The following is an 18187-nucleotide window of genomic DNA, read 5'->3' as shown; positions in this document are numbered from 1 at the left end:
ATTTTTCAGCTTCGTGTCTCCAGGCCTGGCTCTTTCCTGAGTTTCAGGCCCACGTATAATAAGGGCGCTAGACAAGCCCATTTGTCTGTCTTTCTGACCCGACAGCCACAACATCTAAATCAGCATTTGTAGGAAAAGAAGTCCTCTCTTCTTGCCACCCTGTGTCTCTCAGTCATACTGTTCGTCACCTAGACAGCCACACTTAGAAACCTGCTGGCTTCTGTGACCTTCTCTTCTGGTTAAGAGCATGAGCTGTGACCCTGGATTGCCCAGGTTTAGATCCTAGGTGTGCTACTTACTTGCTTCAGGACTTTGGGCCAATTGTTTAACTTACCAGGGCCCAAGTAATTTCCTCTGCAAAGCTAGGGGGGTGATCACAATAATAATACTCATACTAACTCATGCGGTTGTTGCACGGCTTAACTAGGGTACTATAAACATTTAGATCAGCACCCAGCACCTGGTACCTGCTCAGTAAATTTCAGGTATCATTTTCCATTTAATTGCCAGCTCTTCATGTAAAATCTCCCTGAAATCCATGGTTATGCTTCTTTTGCCAAGTTTTCTGCCCACCACCACTCTATGTTAATACCTGGATTAATGCAGACTGTCTCTGGATCATATTATCCCAAATTCAGCTCTCAGATGGCTACCAAATGAATCTTTTGAAGGCACTATTTTAATTGTAATTCAAAAATCCTTCAGTGATTTCCCATGGCGTTCAAGAGGCAATAAAAACTTTTATTATCTTGGCATCAGAGTCACCCGTGAACTGGGCCCTGGCTTCTATTTCCTAACTGTTTCTACCTCTTCTCTCTTACTCAGCCTTTGTCTCTAGACAGGCTGGGCTTCCAGCTTTTTCTTCAACATTCTGTTTTGGCCTCTCTTAGCTCTTGTAACAATTAATCATTACACTTAATATGTACCAGGCAATTCACTGAAATTTTTCAGAGTATCATTTTATTTATCTTCACAATAACACTGTAAGATAGTTACCATGCTAGTCCTATCTTACAGATGAGAAAACTGAGGCTTGAAGACAGTGAGTGATTGGCTGAAAGACACAAAGTTAGGCAGTGGGGGACCTGAGATTTGAATCTAAACTGCAGATTTTAACCATTCTATCTTATGCCTTGTCTTTGCTACATTCCCCTTTCCTAGAGTCTCATTTACTCTTCTCTCATCTATTTCACTCCCATCTAGTATTCAAAACCTTCCTTGGGTTCTAACTTTAGTTTGAAGTTTTCCCAGACCCCTTCAAACTTTACTGAACTCTGTATCTTGGGACTGGAGAGGGTGTTATGAATTTCTCAGGAAGCTCAGCGACATCTGAATATAGTACTTACATTCTAACTATTGGTATCAGATTTCTTTTCTACTGAACTCCACAGTGATTTCTTGTGGTTGAGCAATTGAACTGACTTCTCTCTAATATCCACTCTTGCCCATCATCCTAGTTAGGTTTGTTTGTTTGTTTGTTTGTTTGTTTTGATTGCCAACATATTTATGAACCTAAGCAGAAAGAGAATTTTTGGGAATGGTATGGGGTATCACAGAATGCTGGAGAGATAGACTTAGTCTGATATCACGTAAGGCAAGAGGCCATAGAGGCTCCCCAACAGTGCCATCCCAAGGAACACCACTTCATGCTACTGGATTTCCCCCTCCTTTGCAGTCACCCCAAATTATGTCTATCTGGCATTCCCATATGTTGCCTGGCAATGCCTCCTTTTGCCGCTGTTTTAGGGAGACTTGATTAATAGCTCAGAACAGGGAGAAATGAGTCATTCTCATATTGCAGAAGTCAAGGAGTAGGAGGGACTCCAGGACAAAGAAACACGGCACCTAAAGAGGAATAATGGAGAGACGAGATGCAAATATTAGAATAAGAGGAAGTCGCTTCAGAGTTGCTCAAGATTCTTAAATTCCTTGTTATAAGACAGTATTCCTTTAAAAACTATTGAGTCTTCTAAAACTCTGAGTTAGGGATTCACAACACCTTGGGTAAGAGGGCCCGAGGTGAGCTTCAGAGATTTACGACCCTTGACCATACGTGTACATTTTCTGATGCTTACACTTTTCTGATGAGTCCATAGTTTTTCCTAGATTCTCAGGGTCCACAGCCCAAAAAGGGTTGTAAAATACTGCTTTCAGTAATTAAAATAGAAACACAATCTTACCCCCAGGAAATTAGGTGACTGGAGGCAGACTCTCATGGTACTGTGTAATGAAAACAATTAAATCTGAAAATTAGGCATGTACAATGGTACACCTGCTCATCTGACAGATGCCACAGAGCTATTCAGAGGGTGAGATCTGCTTAGGGCTAAAGATGTACAATGGAATTTCTAAATATTCAGTGACCGTGGCTCAGAAGGGCTTCTGCTGTATGGGATGCTTGTCTGCCCACGTAAGCCAATGACAGATTAATGGTACAGTTTACCGCCCCAGTTGTTATTTTTATAGTATCTTGTGATTTTCCTCGCAGCTTTAGAAAGAAGCCTTCTCAGTCTCTACAGCTGCACAGGGAATGGCCCATATCTCTTCTCACTCGTCTTGCGCAAATCACTGCACGACAACATGGAAGTGTCCGAGCGGCCATGCCAGGCGTATGTATGTGCCTCAGTTAAAGGGAGTTATTGGGGAAAAGGGAACGGCCTGTGTCAATAAAAAGTAATTGAGCTAAAGGCCATGGTTGTTGGAACTAGCTAGTGAAGGGAGAGCTCCCCTAAGAATCACAGTCTTCAATACAGAATCAGACCTGTGTTTTCACATGTGGTTTCTGAGGGGGAAATAAGAACATCATTCCGTTTTCTAATGGCTGAAAATAAAGCAAGGGAGGGTCATCAGAAGTGTTCAGGGGCGGAGGCCACAGTTTTAAATTGATGGTCAGAGGACGCTTTGTGAGGAAGAGACATTTGAGTAAGACCAGTAGGAAATTAGCAACAGGCCACGGAATCTGTGGGACCATTCACTGCGGCGTTAAGTTTGCGTTACCTGTGGCTGCCAACCTGCACCTCCACCATTAACTGTGCTGAGCGCTAGAAATAAAAGACAAGACTCTGGAACAAAAGTGTTGCCAAACCACAGCGCGCTTACTCATGGTGCCCCCTCTTGGTGGTCTCTGCCTTTCCATTTGTAGCCTGAGTCCTCCTTCCAGCCAGGACAGGAGCAAAATTCATGAGCTAGGTAGCAGCCTTGTTATTTTTCTTTCTTAAAGTTCAAAACTCTCAGAACATCAAGAACCTTTTGCACAGAAATTCTTCTCCTGGTGAAGCCTCTTGCTTCTATCCACAATGCACACCCTACAGTGCCCTGTGCAAAGATGCCCTCAACTGGCCTCCCCTGAGGTCAGAGTGGGCACAATTCATAGGATGCTTTCCTCAAGACTCACCTCTTTGGAGAGTTGGTGGGAGTTTCTTGAACTTCGGTAGTCATGGAGACTAGTTCCCAGTGGAAATATTCTTTCAACCATCTTTATAACCCACATGGGCTTCCTGGATGAGGAATGGTTCCTGTGGCACTTACGTCACCCTGGTGGGCACCACTATTGAGTAGACCCGTCTGCAGATGAAGAAATTAAATCTTAAAGAAACTAAATAGCTGCCTTACACAGCAGTGGTTTCTAGAAACAATCTTTAACATTGACTCAATTATCTCTTAGCCTCGTGACCTCCAAATATTTCGTATCTTATGTACCTAGTAGAAAAAAAACTGACTACGCTCCCATATCCTATGTTTGTCAATAAATTATATAGTTCTTATCAATAACTAATATGTCAAAGCACAATATTCATAGGGGACAAGGTTCATTGTTAAGCACAATAAATGTAAGCCCCTCATTAATTTTTTCATTACACTTAACCGGAGAGCCTTCTGGATGCCAGACACAGTTCTAATCACTGATGACACGTGACTGAAGCAGAAAAAACTCCCACTCTTATGGAGCGTAGACTCTAGTAGAAGACAGACCATAATTTAAATAAGTAAGTAAAACACAGAGCAGTGTGGCATGCTAGTGAGTGCTTTGGAGGAAAATAAAATGGGAAGGAACATTCTGGTAGGTGTGAGAGAAGAGTTGCACTTTTACACAGCCCCAGAGAAAGTGAGCAAAACTCTAAAGATTAGGGAATTGAGTCTTTGACTCTTTGTAACCAAGTAGTATCAAGGTGTCCATTTCCATCTCCTTTATTTAGATAACCAATATAAATAGAATTCTAATATTTCCTTCTTGTGCCCTAAGTGATCATCTTGGGCACCTCTCCAGGAAGACCAGTAATTTATTCTACATTTTCATGAGAATGAAACAGACTGATTGGAACTTACTTAAACAGACTTCTGGGATCTCAGGTATATTATTATAGTTCACCTTTGGGATCTAGCCAAACTGAAAAAGTTTGATGTCTGTTTTGGTGACAGACATAGAACCTTGCAATAAATTAGCTTTTTGACTCAATCTTGATTTGATTCCATGGCTGACTTTACATCATCTGGTTTGTTTTGCTCTGAGCAATTCTTTTAGACATCCAAAGTCTTTTCGTGTTTTTGTCTTGCTTTAAGTCAGGCGATTAGGGGGAACACATACACCAAAGCCTATCTGAATCGCTGGTAGTTAATGACTTACAGGAAGCAGTAACTGGTCGGTTTTCTTTTCCTTTCTGGTTATGTGAGTGTAGCATGAGCATTTCCCCTTTTACTAAAGAAGAAAGAATCGTTAGGCCCGGTGAAGCTGCAGAAGGAAGAGGTTTGACAAAACTGATATTTTCAAGTACTTTGCGAATCAAATGACAGCAACACAATGAGCTTCCGAGCCAAGGTTTTCAAGCGGGAGCCCAGTGAATTTTGGAAGAAGAGACGAACAGTGAGAAGAGTAAATCGAGAAGAGATCCACAGACTTAGTTCTGTAGGTATCTAAATTTCGTTGTTTGCTTTCCAGCTTTATTTCAATACTTACAAAAATTACTAAGATTATCCCTGGAGTGGTATCCTAACATAGGCTCTGGGTAAAGTTCTAGACACAACAGAATTTTCAATTTGGATCATAAATATCCTCTTTTACTTACACCATTATTTTAAATATGTTGATAGAGAATTTAAGTAGCTAAGACATTACTAGACTATCTGGAATATCGGAATTACTACCATTGTTATTTTAAAACATCGATAGAGAACGTAAACAGTTAAAATATGACTAGAATACTGTCTTTTTAAAAGAAAGGCCTACAATTGCCTCAATTAAGAGCCCAATCAATGACTTGTATACAGTTGTGCTTTTAAAAAACATTACTGCTGTTTCTTATCATGCACCACTCGTTATTTGTTTTATAATTCTTAGAATAACTCAAAAGATGAAAGAAAATATAAATAAGTATTGAATGAGCCAAGGAAGAGAGTAAAAAGTGATGTTAGAAAATGATTGTTTACTGTTAAAAATGTTTCTGCCTTCTTATTGTTTGTAAGTAAAATGAGAGCTCTGGAAATGCGTACTTATTACAGAGTTCTAGATTTCTGTTAGAACTATTGGCAGCTGAGAACAAGAGCCTATTGCTAGAGCCCTTCAGCAAACCACATGTAATGTGGAAGGCTCATTTTATGAAAAATGGCTGCAACGACATTATTCGGTAGTTCTTTTTACAGAAACGTCCACTCTACAGGGTGTTCAAGTTTTGCTTGCTTCCTGCAGGGCAGGGATTCTTAGCCTCAGCACTGCTGTAATTTGGGGTCTGAGATTTTGTTCGTTGTGCCTGGCTATCTATGCATAGTATGATGTTTGGTAACATCTCAGGCCTCTACCCACTAGGTGCTAGCGGCGAACTCTCCCCACGTGTGGCGAAAATGTCTCTAATATTGCCAGACGTCCCCGGGAAGGTGATGTCCCCAGCTGAGAGAACCACTAGGGGTAACTGTTTTGTTGTTGTTCATGTAAACAGAGAGAAACAGGGCAGCTGTTTAAAAAATTGTGTATAGGATAATGAGTCTTTATGAATAGTCATTTAATGAATATGGATAATCAAATTAATGACTAGTCAGCCCTTGATAGGCCAAAATAACCAGAATAACCACCTATGTGGTGGTAATGTAATGTGGGTGGAATTTACCAGACATCTGGCTCACAGGATCAGTGCCGCGTTGTTGTTTGGGCGGGTCTTGGTCATTATCTCAGTAGTGCACGTCTTCCATTGGGAAACACGGGCAAGTGAGCCCTTGACCTGGCCCCATGGTGTACACCTGGGTCTTGCCACACAGCATTTCATAGCTGGGATATTCAGAGTCTTGGACTTAACCTCTTGGTCTCCACTGACCACCAAATGAGGGTCCAGTTGTGTCTTCTCCCCTGGCTCCATAAGAGCCTCACCAGTTGTTTGCCACCAGCCTGTTAAAGAGGATAAGAGTTTGGAAAACTTCTTTGGTTTGAGATTATTTTAACCTTTAGACGAGCCCAAAAGACATAATTTCCTTGCTGCTTTTTTCCCAGTGGAATTTAGAAGTTCTGTGGCTTATGTCACCATGAGATTCACTTCTTCTCATGTTCACTGAAAGAGACAACACAGAAAAGAAGAACAGGTCTATCTCACAACAGCCATACATACGATTTGGCAACAGGACAGTCCCTGGTGTCTCCCTGTATAATGAAGCTAATCAGGCTATGAATTATCTTAATTGAATTTGAAGGTATTGCTGCTGAGCACTATGGGAACAGCAGCCAGTAAGGATGGAGTGTTTTTCCCACAGTATTCAGTAGCAATGCATTCACATTTAATTAAGATCATTTACACAGTGATTAGCTTTCTTCTTTGGAAGGCACTAGGGACTTTTCTGCTACTGTTGCCTGCTTACGTCTTCGTAAGACAGGCCTATCTCCTTTCACAGGTTGCCTCTCTGTGGACTAGGGGTTGCTCAATCCATCCTTAACTATTATCCTGAGGTGTGGCTTCACACTGAAAAAAAAAGAGAATCCAAGATAGTGAAACACATAATTAGAGCCCGAGGGGATCATGCTATCTCACTTTCTCACCAACATTATATGACCTTGCACGTATTTCTTACATTAGTCTGAGCCCCGGTTTCCTTTTCCACAAAACGTTCATTACAGTACCTGCCGTGTCATAAGATCACTCACTGGAGTTCAAGTTGATCTTGTGCATTCTGAACATGATTTGGACACAGTAAAAGCTATGAGTTATCAGTGTTATGTAGCATTAATCTAACCAAGTAAAGTATTTATGTTTCCATGTCAAAGGAAGAGGGATGTAACTGTAGTGAGATTGTCTTTTCTATGACGGCTACAAATGAAGTCAATGGAAAGTGATGCTTTCTTCCAGGGAGCCTTTCTCGGTGACAGAGCTGCTTAGTAGACGCAGTTCTGAATTACATCAAGCTGAGTGCTCAGGGATTCTAGACTGTTCTGTGTTCACGGGGTTGGCCTTAGAGAGGCCATGTCTGTTTCCTCCTCCACCCAAAACCGGTTGGGCCTTCACCAGCACAACCACCTAAGCTTTCTAAAAGCTAAACCAACATCCCTAGACTGGTTTCAGAGATGACTTGATAAGTGGTAAGGAAAAAGCAATTCAAGTGACAGAATGGCCAACAAATGAAGATGAGTCTTTAAAGTTAGTTTAGAGAATACAATAGTGAATTCTTTTGAATTTTTGAATATATTCCTATATTGTAGGGAAAGGAGAAATAATGATTCCTGGAGATAATTATTACAAATCATTTGTTTTTATGATGATCATGTGGATTTCAGACTCAACAAATTATTTTTTGCAGTAAGGCAAATATAGAAATGGTCTAGTCTCTCAGTCCTCTAGAATGTTTAGCCGGATGCCTGTGACTTCCTGAAAGGTGTACAACCCAAACCTTATACTCTCGTGACCCAGATTGAGAATTTTCCCTCTTCTGTTTTCTTCAAATGCCGTTCGAAGCTGTTTATTGAACTCTGTTGTAAATTGTAATTGTTTTAGAAGTTTCCCTTATGCATCCAGTTTTTAAGTGTATTTTCTGAGAAATGCCTTCATGTTCTTTAAGTCACTTATCAGGGTGCAAGGAAAATGAAGTGTGTTAGATCGAGTAGAAGGACTTCCCTTCCTTTTTGAAATGTGTGCGGTGCTCTGTCGTTGAAGGGTTTCTTTACGACCGTCTTTTTTAACCGAAATCATCAGAATGACCTCTAGTGCATAGGAAGTCAATAAAGAAGATAGTTTCCTTCCTAGGTTGCATGTCTTCATTTGTGAAGATTAAGTACACAATTAAGCTGAATTATTATTATCGTCAACCATCTGTACAATTATAAAAATGAAGAATTTATTTAAATAAATGTGAGTTGTTATTTTTAAGTTCTTACTGACTGATAGGTCTTAAATCTGCTGGATTTCAAAATATTTGGAAAACTTCGGATATGGATGAAAATGCTTGCTGTCCTCTTTAGCAAGAGCTTGTTAGCACTTTTACAGAATACTGATAACGATAGACAGAGGATCTAATCTGAATATCTGTAACATACCTCCTACACATCATTTTATAATATGCATTGTGTTGTTATCTTTCAAGTCTATTTTTTATCCTTTATTCTCTGTGTTAATGTGAGCAGCCTCCCCCCACCCTCCGGTCATCTGGGCTTTCTTACTGTTACTATTTGTTTTATACAAACATTCTCAGTTACCTATTTCGGCTACTTCATAATGAGCCAGTTAGGTGAAGGGAAGCCCAGGAAGGGGTCCCAGGATGAGACTGAATCAAGTTTGAAACACAGCGGGAAATATGGGTGAAAGCTACAACTGGGTGGGATGGAGGAAGCAAAGAAACAGGAGCAATGGGATAAATTCAATCCAGTCTGTGGAAATGGAGAAGTATAAATCAAAATTTGATCTGGCCTACGAATGGAGGCCCCATAAGAGGGCTCTGGGTGTGGCCAAAGCAAGAGGGAGGAGCCAGCCGAGGTGCCAGGTTGCTGCAGAGAGGAAGCTCTCCAGATGGACTCAGAGAGGTTCCTATAACTTAACGGAGAATGAACTCACTTTCCTCAGGTCCGACTGCTCAGAGAGGGAGAAGCGGTAAGCCAGGAGAGAAGAAGGTGGAGGATAATTGCCACACTGGGCACAATTAACTCCCTTACAGTGCCCTTGACCCATCTGAGCAGGGGGCAGTCCACTTGCCAGAGCAGGGGAACGCCACAGTGGGAACGCCACAGTAGGAAGTAACACCGTGATCCCAACCGCTTTCTATTTTCCAGCTGGTGGCAGTGGTACGAAACCTTCTGAATTTACAGGTTCCCTCAATTAGTGGCAATTCCCATGGTGGTTTTTGACTCAGACATTATCTGACATTCACCATCCGATTCCTTAGCACACCTGTTCATTTCCCTCTCTTGATCCTCTTTACCCTCTTATAAAAAGTTTTGTCCTCTGTCCTTAGCACTTCCTTCTCTGAGGTGACCAGGGACATCACACCAGCCCCTAGATTTCTCATGTCTTTCCCTGCAGAACTGACAAAGGGAGCAGGAATAGTCCTCAAAACTACAGCTGTTTCAGAATTTTCCCAGAAGGAAACAAACAAGTTTCTATGTCGTCTATTCCTGAAAGGCCATGACCTTTGCTGGTGGAGTGGGGTGGAGTGGAGTGGGGTGGAGTGGAGTAGAGTGGAGTGGAGTGAAGTGGACCAAAGGCTTCCTGCTAAGCCTGGTTGAAATGTGGGGCCTTCCGTCAACTTGCTCAGCCAGTTCTCAGAACCCAGGTCTCTGCATCTGTAAAACAAAGCAATGATGATCTCTTCTTGACTTGATATGATGCTCAAGGAGAGAAAGTGATGAATACCTACCATGGTCCTTGCCATTTGCTCATGATAGCAGTACCAGAAAAACAGTAACTATTATCAGCATGTATGGGGTGACTCACAAAAATGGTAGTTTTCATTGTTACTATCAGTAAATTATCTTTTGTAACTATGTTATTTCTATAAGTGAACATTCTTAAAAGATGAGTTAGGTTTTTTAAATTTTTATTGTTATTCAATTATAGTTGTCTGCATTTTCTCTCCATCCCTCCACCCCAACCCAGCCAACCCCACCTCCCTCCTCCACCTCCACCCTCCACCTTGATTTTGTCCATGTGTCCTTTATAGTAGCTTCTGTAACCCCCTCTGCCCACTATCCCCTTCTCACTCCCCTCTGGCTATTGTCAGATTGTTCTTAACTTCAATGTCTCTGGTTATATTTTGTTTGCTTTTTTCTTTTGTTGATTGCAGTTAGTTTTAATGTAACAAAAATAGCAAATGTGACCCTTAGAATGAAAATGGCAGAACAAAGGGAAAGGATCTGGGGCAAGTAATGGCTGAGAGATGCTCCATTTGTCATATACTCTAGGCTTCTGCCAACATTTCCAACCCGACCTCCCACCTCCTGGGACAGAAAGTTACAGTATGTGGAATGTCAGCACTGAATACATCGTGGAAATACTCTTGTTTTTTGGCCTCCAGTTATTCTGGTGTCATAGGAAAGGGATGAATTAGGCTTAGTGGAAAATTAGAGATGATGTACGTTTTATAGAAATAGATGACATTGGAATCATTAGCAATACAGCAATTCATTATCGATTCAGTTTACTGAATCTAAATTCCTGAATTTGAAAGGTACTGGTGCCCTTTTCAGAGCTACCCAGTCCTTGTTGCCTGTTGTTTTAGTCCCTCTTGTCCACTGGTGAGGTGCAGAACAGATAGCAAGAGGTTAATCTGTCCTTTGATTGGAGACCTGGAGCTACCCCACATCACAAGGTCAAAAATTTCCTCCAGCGCACACAACTATATAAAGAAGGAGTCATTGGCTATGAGAGGTTCTCATTTAAGACCATTCGAATCCAAATAAAGACCAGATGAGGAGAGAATAGTCCCTTGCAATAGGTGTTGTTCCTGGTATTATATGTTCTTAGATTTCTTTAGTTGCAAGCAGAGGAAACCTAGTCAGGTAAATAAGCACAGTCCAAAGAAGAAAGCAGAAGGAAGAATGGAGAGGCAGGTTGGAAAGAGTAGGGATAGACGTAGAGCATCTCAGAACAATGGGAAACTGGGGGTGCTCTTGGTGTTTGGAAGTGATGTGGACAGTTGTGTGGGATTTCAGCATCTCTCCACTCAAGATCCAGAGTTCTGGGTGGAAGCATTGAAGGGGCCTCGTGGGGGTCACAGGCCCTTGACCACAGAAAAGCGGGATCCTTTTCATTGTCAGACCCATGACCGCTGCTCCATAGGGGGATGCAGAGAGAGTTACATCACCAGAAGGAAATTCAAATGTTAGCACGAAAAAACAAACAAATAAATAACAGGATAGGTGTTATGTAGGCCAAAAACCAACAAATGTCCACCATACGTATTCAGTTTCAAGTAGCCAAAAGTGAGAAAGGAATGAGCTCTCGTTAGGGGATGATTTATTGAAAACATAGGTGCATGTTCTTGGTAGAACTATTTACATTTATGTGTGTGACTTGTATGTTTTTGTGCACATACACACACACACATTCCCCTCACACTTGACCTGTTAGTGAAAGTTCATTTGTGTGACTGTTGATACTAAATAGTATCGGAGTTTCAGACAGTAGCAGCTTTCATCACGGATTTCATACAAATTAGTCTAAAATTCCCAGCAGTTTGCTCTAAGGCATTAATTTCCCCGGTGTCAAGCAGACTCGTAATTGGGTTGTGATGTATTTTTAATGATATTTATTATCTTTCAAGTGTTTCTAGAAAACTAAATGAGACATGTAATTTAATTTGATTTAGATCTTCTTGGGTATTTTCTGCTTCTTTCAGTCTTGGATGGAAAAGCAGTCATTTTTATTTATCTTTTATTTCCATTTGCTAAACAATAACACATGAATATCTACATGCTCCTAAGAGATATACATCATCAAAGCTACTTCAAAAGAAAATAAGACTCTGAAGGTCTGAATTTAATTTGAAAGCACATCTTATTTTAACGTATTGGTATCTTTGTTTTTCCTAGTGGAATTAAGGGTTAACAAAATAAAATGTGCTGACTTTTCCATCTATCATGTTTATGTTGAGTATAATGATTAAATTTTTTTGTATTTGCAAAGGGCTTTATAATTTAGCAAGTTTAACTGGGTCCATTTCACTGAAATGGACTAAGACATTTAAAGAGTTACTACTGGTTGATTTCTTCTGAGATCTATGTCCTTTTTTGTTACCACGGAAACCGTTTCCAAATTCAGCTTAATCTGAGCTTGCCCAGCTGTACCGTGCCTAACTTGGATGCAGCTAGTGTTTTTCCACTCTCATGGAACTGTGGTTCGAAACGGAGAGAAGGTTACAAGGTCAGCAGAAGATAGCTCAATCTTTACTTAATCGTTTCCTTTTCAGTAAGAAAAGCTAGTCTTGTTTTCTGAAGCTCCAACGTTTGAGAAGTTGTCCAGTGGAACTCCCTTTGATGAAAGGCTGAATTAAATCTGTCACACAACCACAGGCTGACAGCTGTGACCGTGGATCCAGCTGCACGGTCTCTCTCCAATTTTCTCATTTGTTTTAAACACAAATAGTGTGGAAGTTGGTTCCCTTCCAGTTGCGTTAAGGCCAAGGGGCCTGGATTAAATTAATGTCTAAAGTGTCCATGTGTCATTTAGATCTCTTATTTCCTCTAAGAAAAGGAATCATTTCTCTTGAAAATGCAGAGATTAGTTAACAGCTGTGTTGTTTCTGATGAGTTTTCAAGATCTTGAGGTTGGGATTCTTTTCAGGGTCTCTCTAAAGACCCCGGACCCTCTCTTAGCTGTTTGCTCGTCTGTGTGCCAAGATCAGAAGAAGACGTTTAAAGAATTGACATGATGGAGCCTACTGTATTGCTCCTGAAGTAAATAAGTACTTTTATTGGTTTGTTTCTCTGGGTCGTTAGCCAGGATGCAAAGTTATGTAAGATGAAGAAGGCATTCAGGTACAGGATAAACTGGGTTGTGAATCTTCCAATTAGAATAAAATTTCAGATATCTGGAAATGACAAGGGTAATCAAGGAAATCCAAATTAGCATCACAGAATAGACTGCATGTGGCAGAAAAAATATATATATAAATGTTCTCAAAAGTAAGGAAAAAATCTCTTTTCATAATGTGTTCCTTGAAAAGATCGGATTTGCCAGAAAGGAGCACCAGAGCAACCGGTTCAGACTGACAAAGTAGAACGAACTTAATCGTGGGTATCCAAGGCTCGGCTCCCTAAGTCCACTTAAAATTTACAACACAAACATGGGGGGCCCACCATTATTCTTCATTCCTCTCACGTCAACCTGTTCCCCTGATTAGTCCCTAGTGACCCTGTCAATCCCCCAGGGCTAACACGCTTGACCTGCCTGTGAGTAGGTAAAAGCTACAAAAACAGATTCTAAGTATCTACGACTTCGAATGTTCTCTAAATATTTATATTTGCAAAGCTAATGAGTAATACTGAACCAATCCTAAATGTAATCCTTTTTTAATCTGCAGGTGTAAATATGTAAAACTATTTTCTAGGCTGTTTCTCAAGGAAAATAAAAGGTAGAAGTTCAAAGTGACTTTCATTTGCTAATACACAGAATTGGACCGATCACCTTGCTTCTTCCTATGGGAGACAGAGCAGCCCAGCCTGATTCAGGAGATACATGAAGGAAACACTGCCCTTTTTTTTTTTTTAATTTCACTGCTTTTCCTTCTGTTATTACCTCTCTGGTGCCCACAAAGTTATTAACTGTTGAAATTTGTTTGTGTTTAAAAGGAAATTTAGATAACTATGGAATGAATCATGGAGCCCAGTTCTTGGTCTGTGAAGAACTTAGTGTAATGAGTCCGATTGGCTGGTTGATTTGACTTGGTTTTGGTGTATGTTTTTGGGTGAAACGTGTGGAGTCATCTCAGTCATTTTCAGATAAAGACAAATCTGCATTTGTCACATCAGGTGGTTGACGTAACACCCTCACATACTCCACCTCCTTGATTCTTACAGTGGCGCTCCGACAAGCAGGAAGCTGCCCTTTGACTCATTTGCCTGATCTGAGTCCACCCCACCGAGTCCCAAGTTAAATGACTTGTCCCAATGAAGCAGCTGGTAAGAAAAAGACCCTGAACTTCCAAATGCGGATTCTGACTTGTAATCCTTCGTGACAGTGACCAGTGCACAGAGGTGTTGAAGTAATTCACCCGATTTTTATAGTACCCTGCAGAACTCAGGATACTTAAGTAAATACATTGCTAATTTTTCAGCCCTTTTCTGCTAACGTTATTCTCCCCAGCCTCCTTATCAAGTGTTTCTGTACCTTCTTTTTAATTACTTGAATATTAGTGCTTGAACTTCCACCCTGTGAGTTTTGAGGTTCCCATTCTGGTGGATTTTCAAAGGGTAAATAATCTTAAAGTCAAACGACTCCCCATTATTTCCATGGAGGCACAGTAATTTGAAAGACCCAGTTCAACTCTTCACCATGATGAAAGCAACCCATGTTCTTCATAGAAAGTTAGAAAATGTGAACATTCAAAATAGCAATATCCTAAATGTCATAGTCTCTGAATATAACAACTGATAATATTTGGATCTATATCTCTAATCATTTTTCTTTAAAATTTTTAAGTCTGGTGCAGTTATTCTGGTATGCAATATTCATTCCCACTTTTACTTAAGAAAAAGACATGAGCAATTTCGCTGGTTATTGCAAACTTCAAAAACTCAGTTTTAATGGCCATGTGTTATATCTTCAAATGGATGTGCCATGATTTTTTAATCATTATTTATCCTTGCTAATTTACTGATTCCCATCTTTAGCTGACAATGTCCTTCAGGTCTTACTACCCCCTACAAATCTAGGATTCTAGATTCAAACTCTAATGTCACAGTATGTGTAAATCTAGAAAACCAGTGTCAAGATGAATTTGACCTTCTTCTCTTATGAGGTGGCGCCCTTTTGCTATCTTTTCCTTTGTAGCAATGCTTGGCACCTTGATCACGGACCCCAGCCTCCTTGGAATTTCCCACAAAAGCCACTCCTATGCAGGATGTTGTGGGTCAACTAACCACAATGAAGGACTGAAGAGTTACAGGGAGGAATCATCACATGCACTACACAATTATTTATTGATGTGTTCCAACCCCTCTCCTATTTTCAATGTCCTGCCCAAAGCCAATTATAGCATTAAGTGTCTCCCCACAACACATAGTTCTTTGGAAAATATAAACCACACTTTTTGAGCAGCAGCTCAGGTGTCTTTACTTTTTGGTATAGCATCTACCAGCCTGCCTGTCTTTCTCATCTCTCTTGGATTAGGGTGAATATATTTGCCCTTGTTACATAGACATCTTTGTATAAATCTTGGGTAATATGTGGGATTGTTTTTAAAATAGAGTCCAAGAATGTGAATTTCTGGGTGAAATGACGTAAACTTATTACTCAACAAATATTTACTGAGTGCCTACTATTTGCTCTTTGTACACATTAAATTTATAACGCAAGTACTTCAAATCCGGGACTAGTGAAAATTTAAAACTTAGTACTTATGTGGTGAGCACTATGGGTGCGGCCCAGTTCTCAGAGCATAACAGATACTACTTCGCACTAGAATCCCATGCATTCTAGAGGGTGCATTACACTCCTGGTTGTATCTCAACATAGAAAACCTAGCACCACGCTCTCCCTTTCATGTTGGACTTCCCTAAAGCAAGGCTGCATAGTCTCCGTCATTTCTTAGTTAGGTCCTATTTCTATTCTGGAGATAAGTCTAGGTTGATAATTTAGTCATTTAATTTTTCAGTGTGACATACTTCAAATGCTCAGCTCTTCAGTGTCATTTCTTCACCCATTTGATTTTTAATTACAAGTTTGAAAATAATTCAGATATTTGAATAGAACACTACATTCTTGAAATTAGCATCTTTAGCTAAGGCTGAGGCAATCTGCTTGCTGCAAACCAATTAAACAGCTCTTGGCAGCCCTGGGTATTACCAAGGGGGCAGGTTGGCCAACTCTTGGACTTGGACGTTTTGTTGGCATTCCATGAGAAGCTGCGGGATAAGTAGAAGGGAAAGGAGCATTTGTTTTGTGACAGAATCCATTCTTCTGCTGTGAAGTTAAATTGGAGGAGAGCTGTGGATTTGGGGAAGTGGAGCAAACAAATCCCTTAATACTTTGTAAGAAGAATAGGGCGTAGCACCCTGTGGTGCAGCACCAACCCTGCTGCATAGTAACAGGTACTGTTGGGTGCCTTTTCCCAGGCCTGGAGTAGTTTTAGAATAGCTAATGAAATTCATTACTCATTGGAGAGAAAGAGAGTGAGAGTAGAAAGTAATATAAAAATCCAGTCCAATTCAGGGCAATCTTGGCACAGACCTCATCCCAGTTGGTGCATTTCCAAAAAGAAGGAGGCACATTAAATTCAGGAGGGACAAACTCAACCGTTGTAAAGCTCTAAATTAATGCTGCTCAGTTCCCAGTTGTACTCAATGTCTCTGCAAGCAGCAGCAGTGAGAAATTAACTTATCCCACCTTCCTTGTATACATCTGTCTCTTTGACCAAGGTGCTGAGCAGACAGCTCTCCTGTTCCAGAGAGGTCTACAGGCTCCAGAGCCTAGATTCTTCCATCACAGATCATAGCAAATTCATGGCCAACACCACCAAATTGCAGGCTCTAGAGGATACAAAATGTATTATTGTTATTTTTATTTTCAAACCTCATGTCCACAGAAATTATAAAACATTGAATATCTTTAAAGTTACACATTGATCAACACATTCCTTGGAAAGATTGAACTTAACTAATGCATCTCCCCCCAGGAGTTGACTTAATGAATTAATTATATAAAACAGATCTTCTAGGTTTTGCAGCCCCATGTCAAATTAACCTCAGTCAACATCTCAAAAAGAAAAGGCTTAATAAAATTCATTAATTGATTGGCTTGTATGTCATAACTTGAAATGGAGCAATAAAAATCCGACAGATATTTACATCTGTTACAAGTTGTGCCTTTTATTGGACATATCAAGGAGTGTTTAAAATTTAGTTTTTCTATGGTTTTATTGATAAACTGTGCCTTGTGATAGCTGATTTTCCTTTTTAAAAATATATTTCATTGATTATGCTATTACTGTTGTCCCATTTCTCCCCCTTTATTCCCTTTTTTTACACCCACCTTGCACCCCTTCCCACCTGCATTCCCCTGTCCTTAGTTCATGTCCATGGGTCGTACATATAAGTTCTTTGGCTTCACTATTTCTTAGACTATTCTTAACCTCCCCCTGTCTATTTTGCACCTACTATTTATGCTTCTTATTCCCTGTACATTTTCCCCCATTCTTCCCCCTCCCCCACCCCACTGACTACCCTCCATGTGATCTCCATTTTTGTGATTCTGTTTCCATTCTAGTTGTTTGCTTAGTTTGTTTTTGTTTGTTTGGGTTCGGTGAGTTTGTTGTCATTTTACTGTTCATAGTTTTTGATCTTCTTCTTTTCCTTAGATAAGCCCCTGTAACATTTCATATAATAAGGGCTTGGTGATGATGAACTCCTTAAACTTGACCTTATCTGGGAAGCGCTTTATCTGCCCTTCCATTCTAAATGATACCTTTGTTAGCCCTGGCTGGTGTGGCTCAGTGGATTGAGCACCGACCTGCGAACCAAAGGGTTGCTGGTTTGGTTCCTGGTCAGGGCACATACCTGGGTTGCAGGCCAGAACCCCAGTAGGGAGCACACGAGAGGTAACCACGTGTTGATGCTTCTCTCCCTCTCTTTCTCCCTCCTTACTCCTCTGTCAAAAAATGAGCAAATAAAATCTTTTAAAAAATAAATAAATGATACCTTTGCTGGATAGAGTAATCTTGGATGTAGGTCCTTGCCTTTCAAGACTTGGAATACTTCTTTCCCACCCCTTCTTGCATGCAAGGTTTATTTTGAGAAATCAGCTAGTAGTCTAATGGGAACTCCTTTGTAGGTAACTGTCTCCTTTTCTCTTGCTGCTTTTAAGATTCTTTCCTCATCTTTAATCTTAGGTAATGTAATTATTATGTACCTTGGTGTGTGCTTCCTGGGGTCCAACTTCTTTGGGACTCTCTGAGCTTCCCGGACTCCCTAGAAGTCTATTTCCTTTGCCAAATTAGGAAAGTTCTCTTTCATTATGTTTTCAAATAAGTTTTCAATTTCTTACTTTTCCTCTTCTCCTTCTGGCACCCCTGT

At 40.5% G+C, this 18187-nt stretch overlaps 1 protein-coding gene across 7 annotated transcripts in view; it reads left to right on the top strand.

Annotated features, from left to right (window-relative positions):
* DOCK10 (dedicator of cytokinesis 10) overlaps window positions 1–18187 on the top strand; it is a 227671-nt gene that overhangs the window by 82921 nt on the left and 126563 nt on the right. The window contains exon 1 of one of the 7 annotated variants that reach the window (XM_024563982.3): window positions 4687–4903. The exons of 5 other annotated variants lie outside the window; for them this stretch is intronic. In XM_024563982.3, the coding sequence (XP_024419750.2) occupies window positions 4799–4903 (105 nt within the window). In that variant the 5' untranslated portion in view covers window positions 4687–4798. Of the gene's footprint in view, window positions 1–4686; window positions 4904–18187 lie in introns of those variants that run through there. One more of the 7 variants, XM_045198212.3, reaches the window with a different exon arrangement.

This window comes from Desmodus rotundus, chromosome 2, assembly GCF_022682495.2.
Source record: "Desmodus rotundus isolate HL8 chromosome 2, HLdesRot8A.1, whole genome shotgun sequence".
Classification (NCBI taxonomy): Eukaryota; Metazoa; Chordata; class Mammalia; order Chiroptera; family Phyllostomidae; genus Desmodus; species Desmodus rotundus.
Note: the sequence above shows the minus strand (reverse complement) of the source record. Positions and strands in the feature narration are given on the sequence as shown.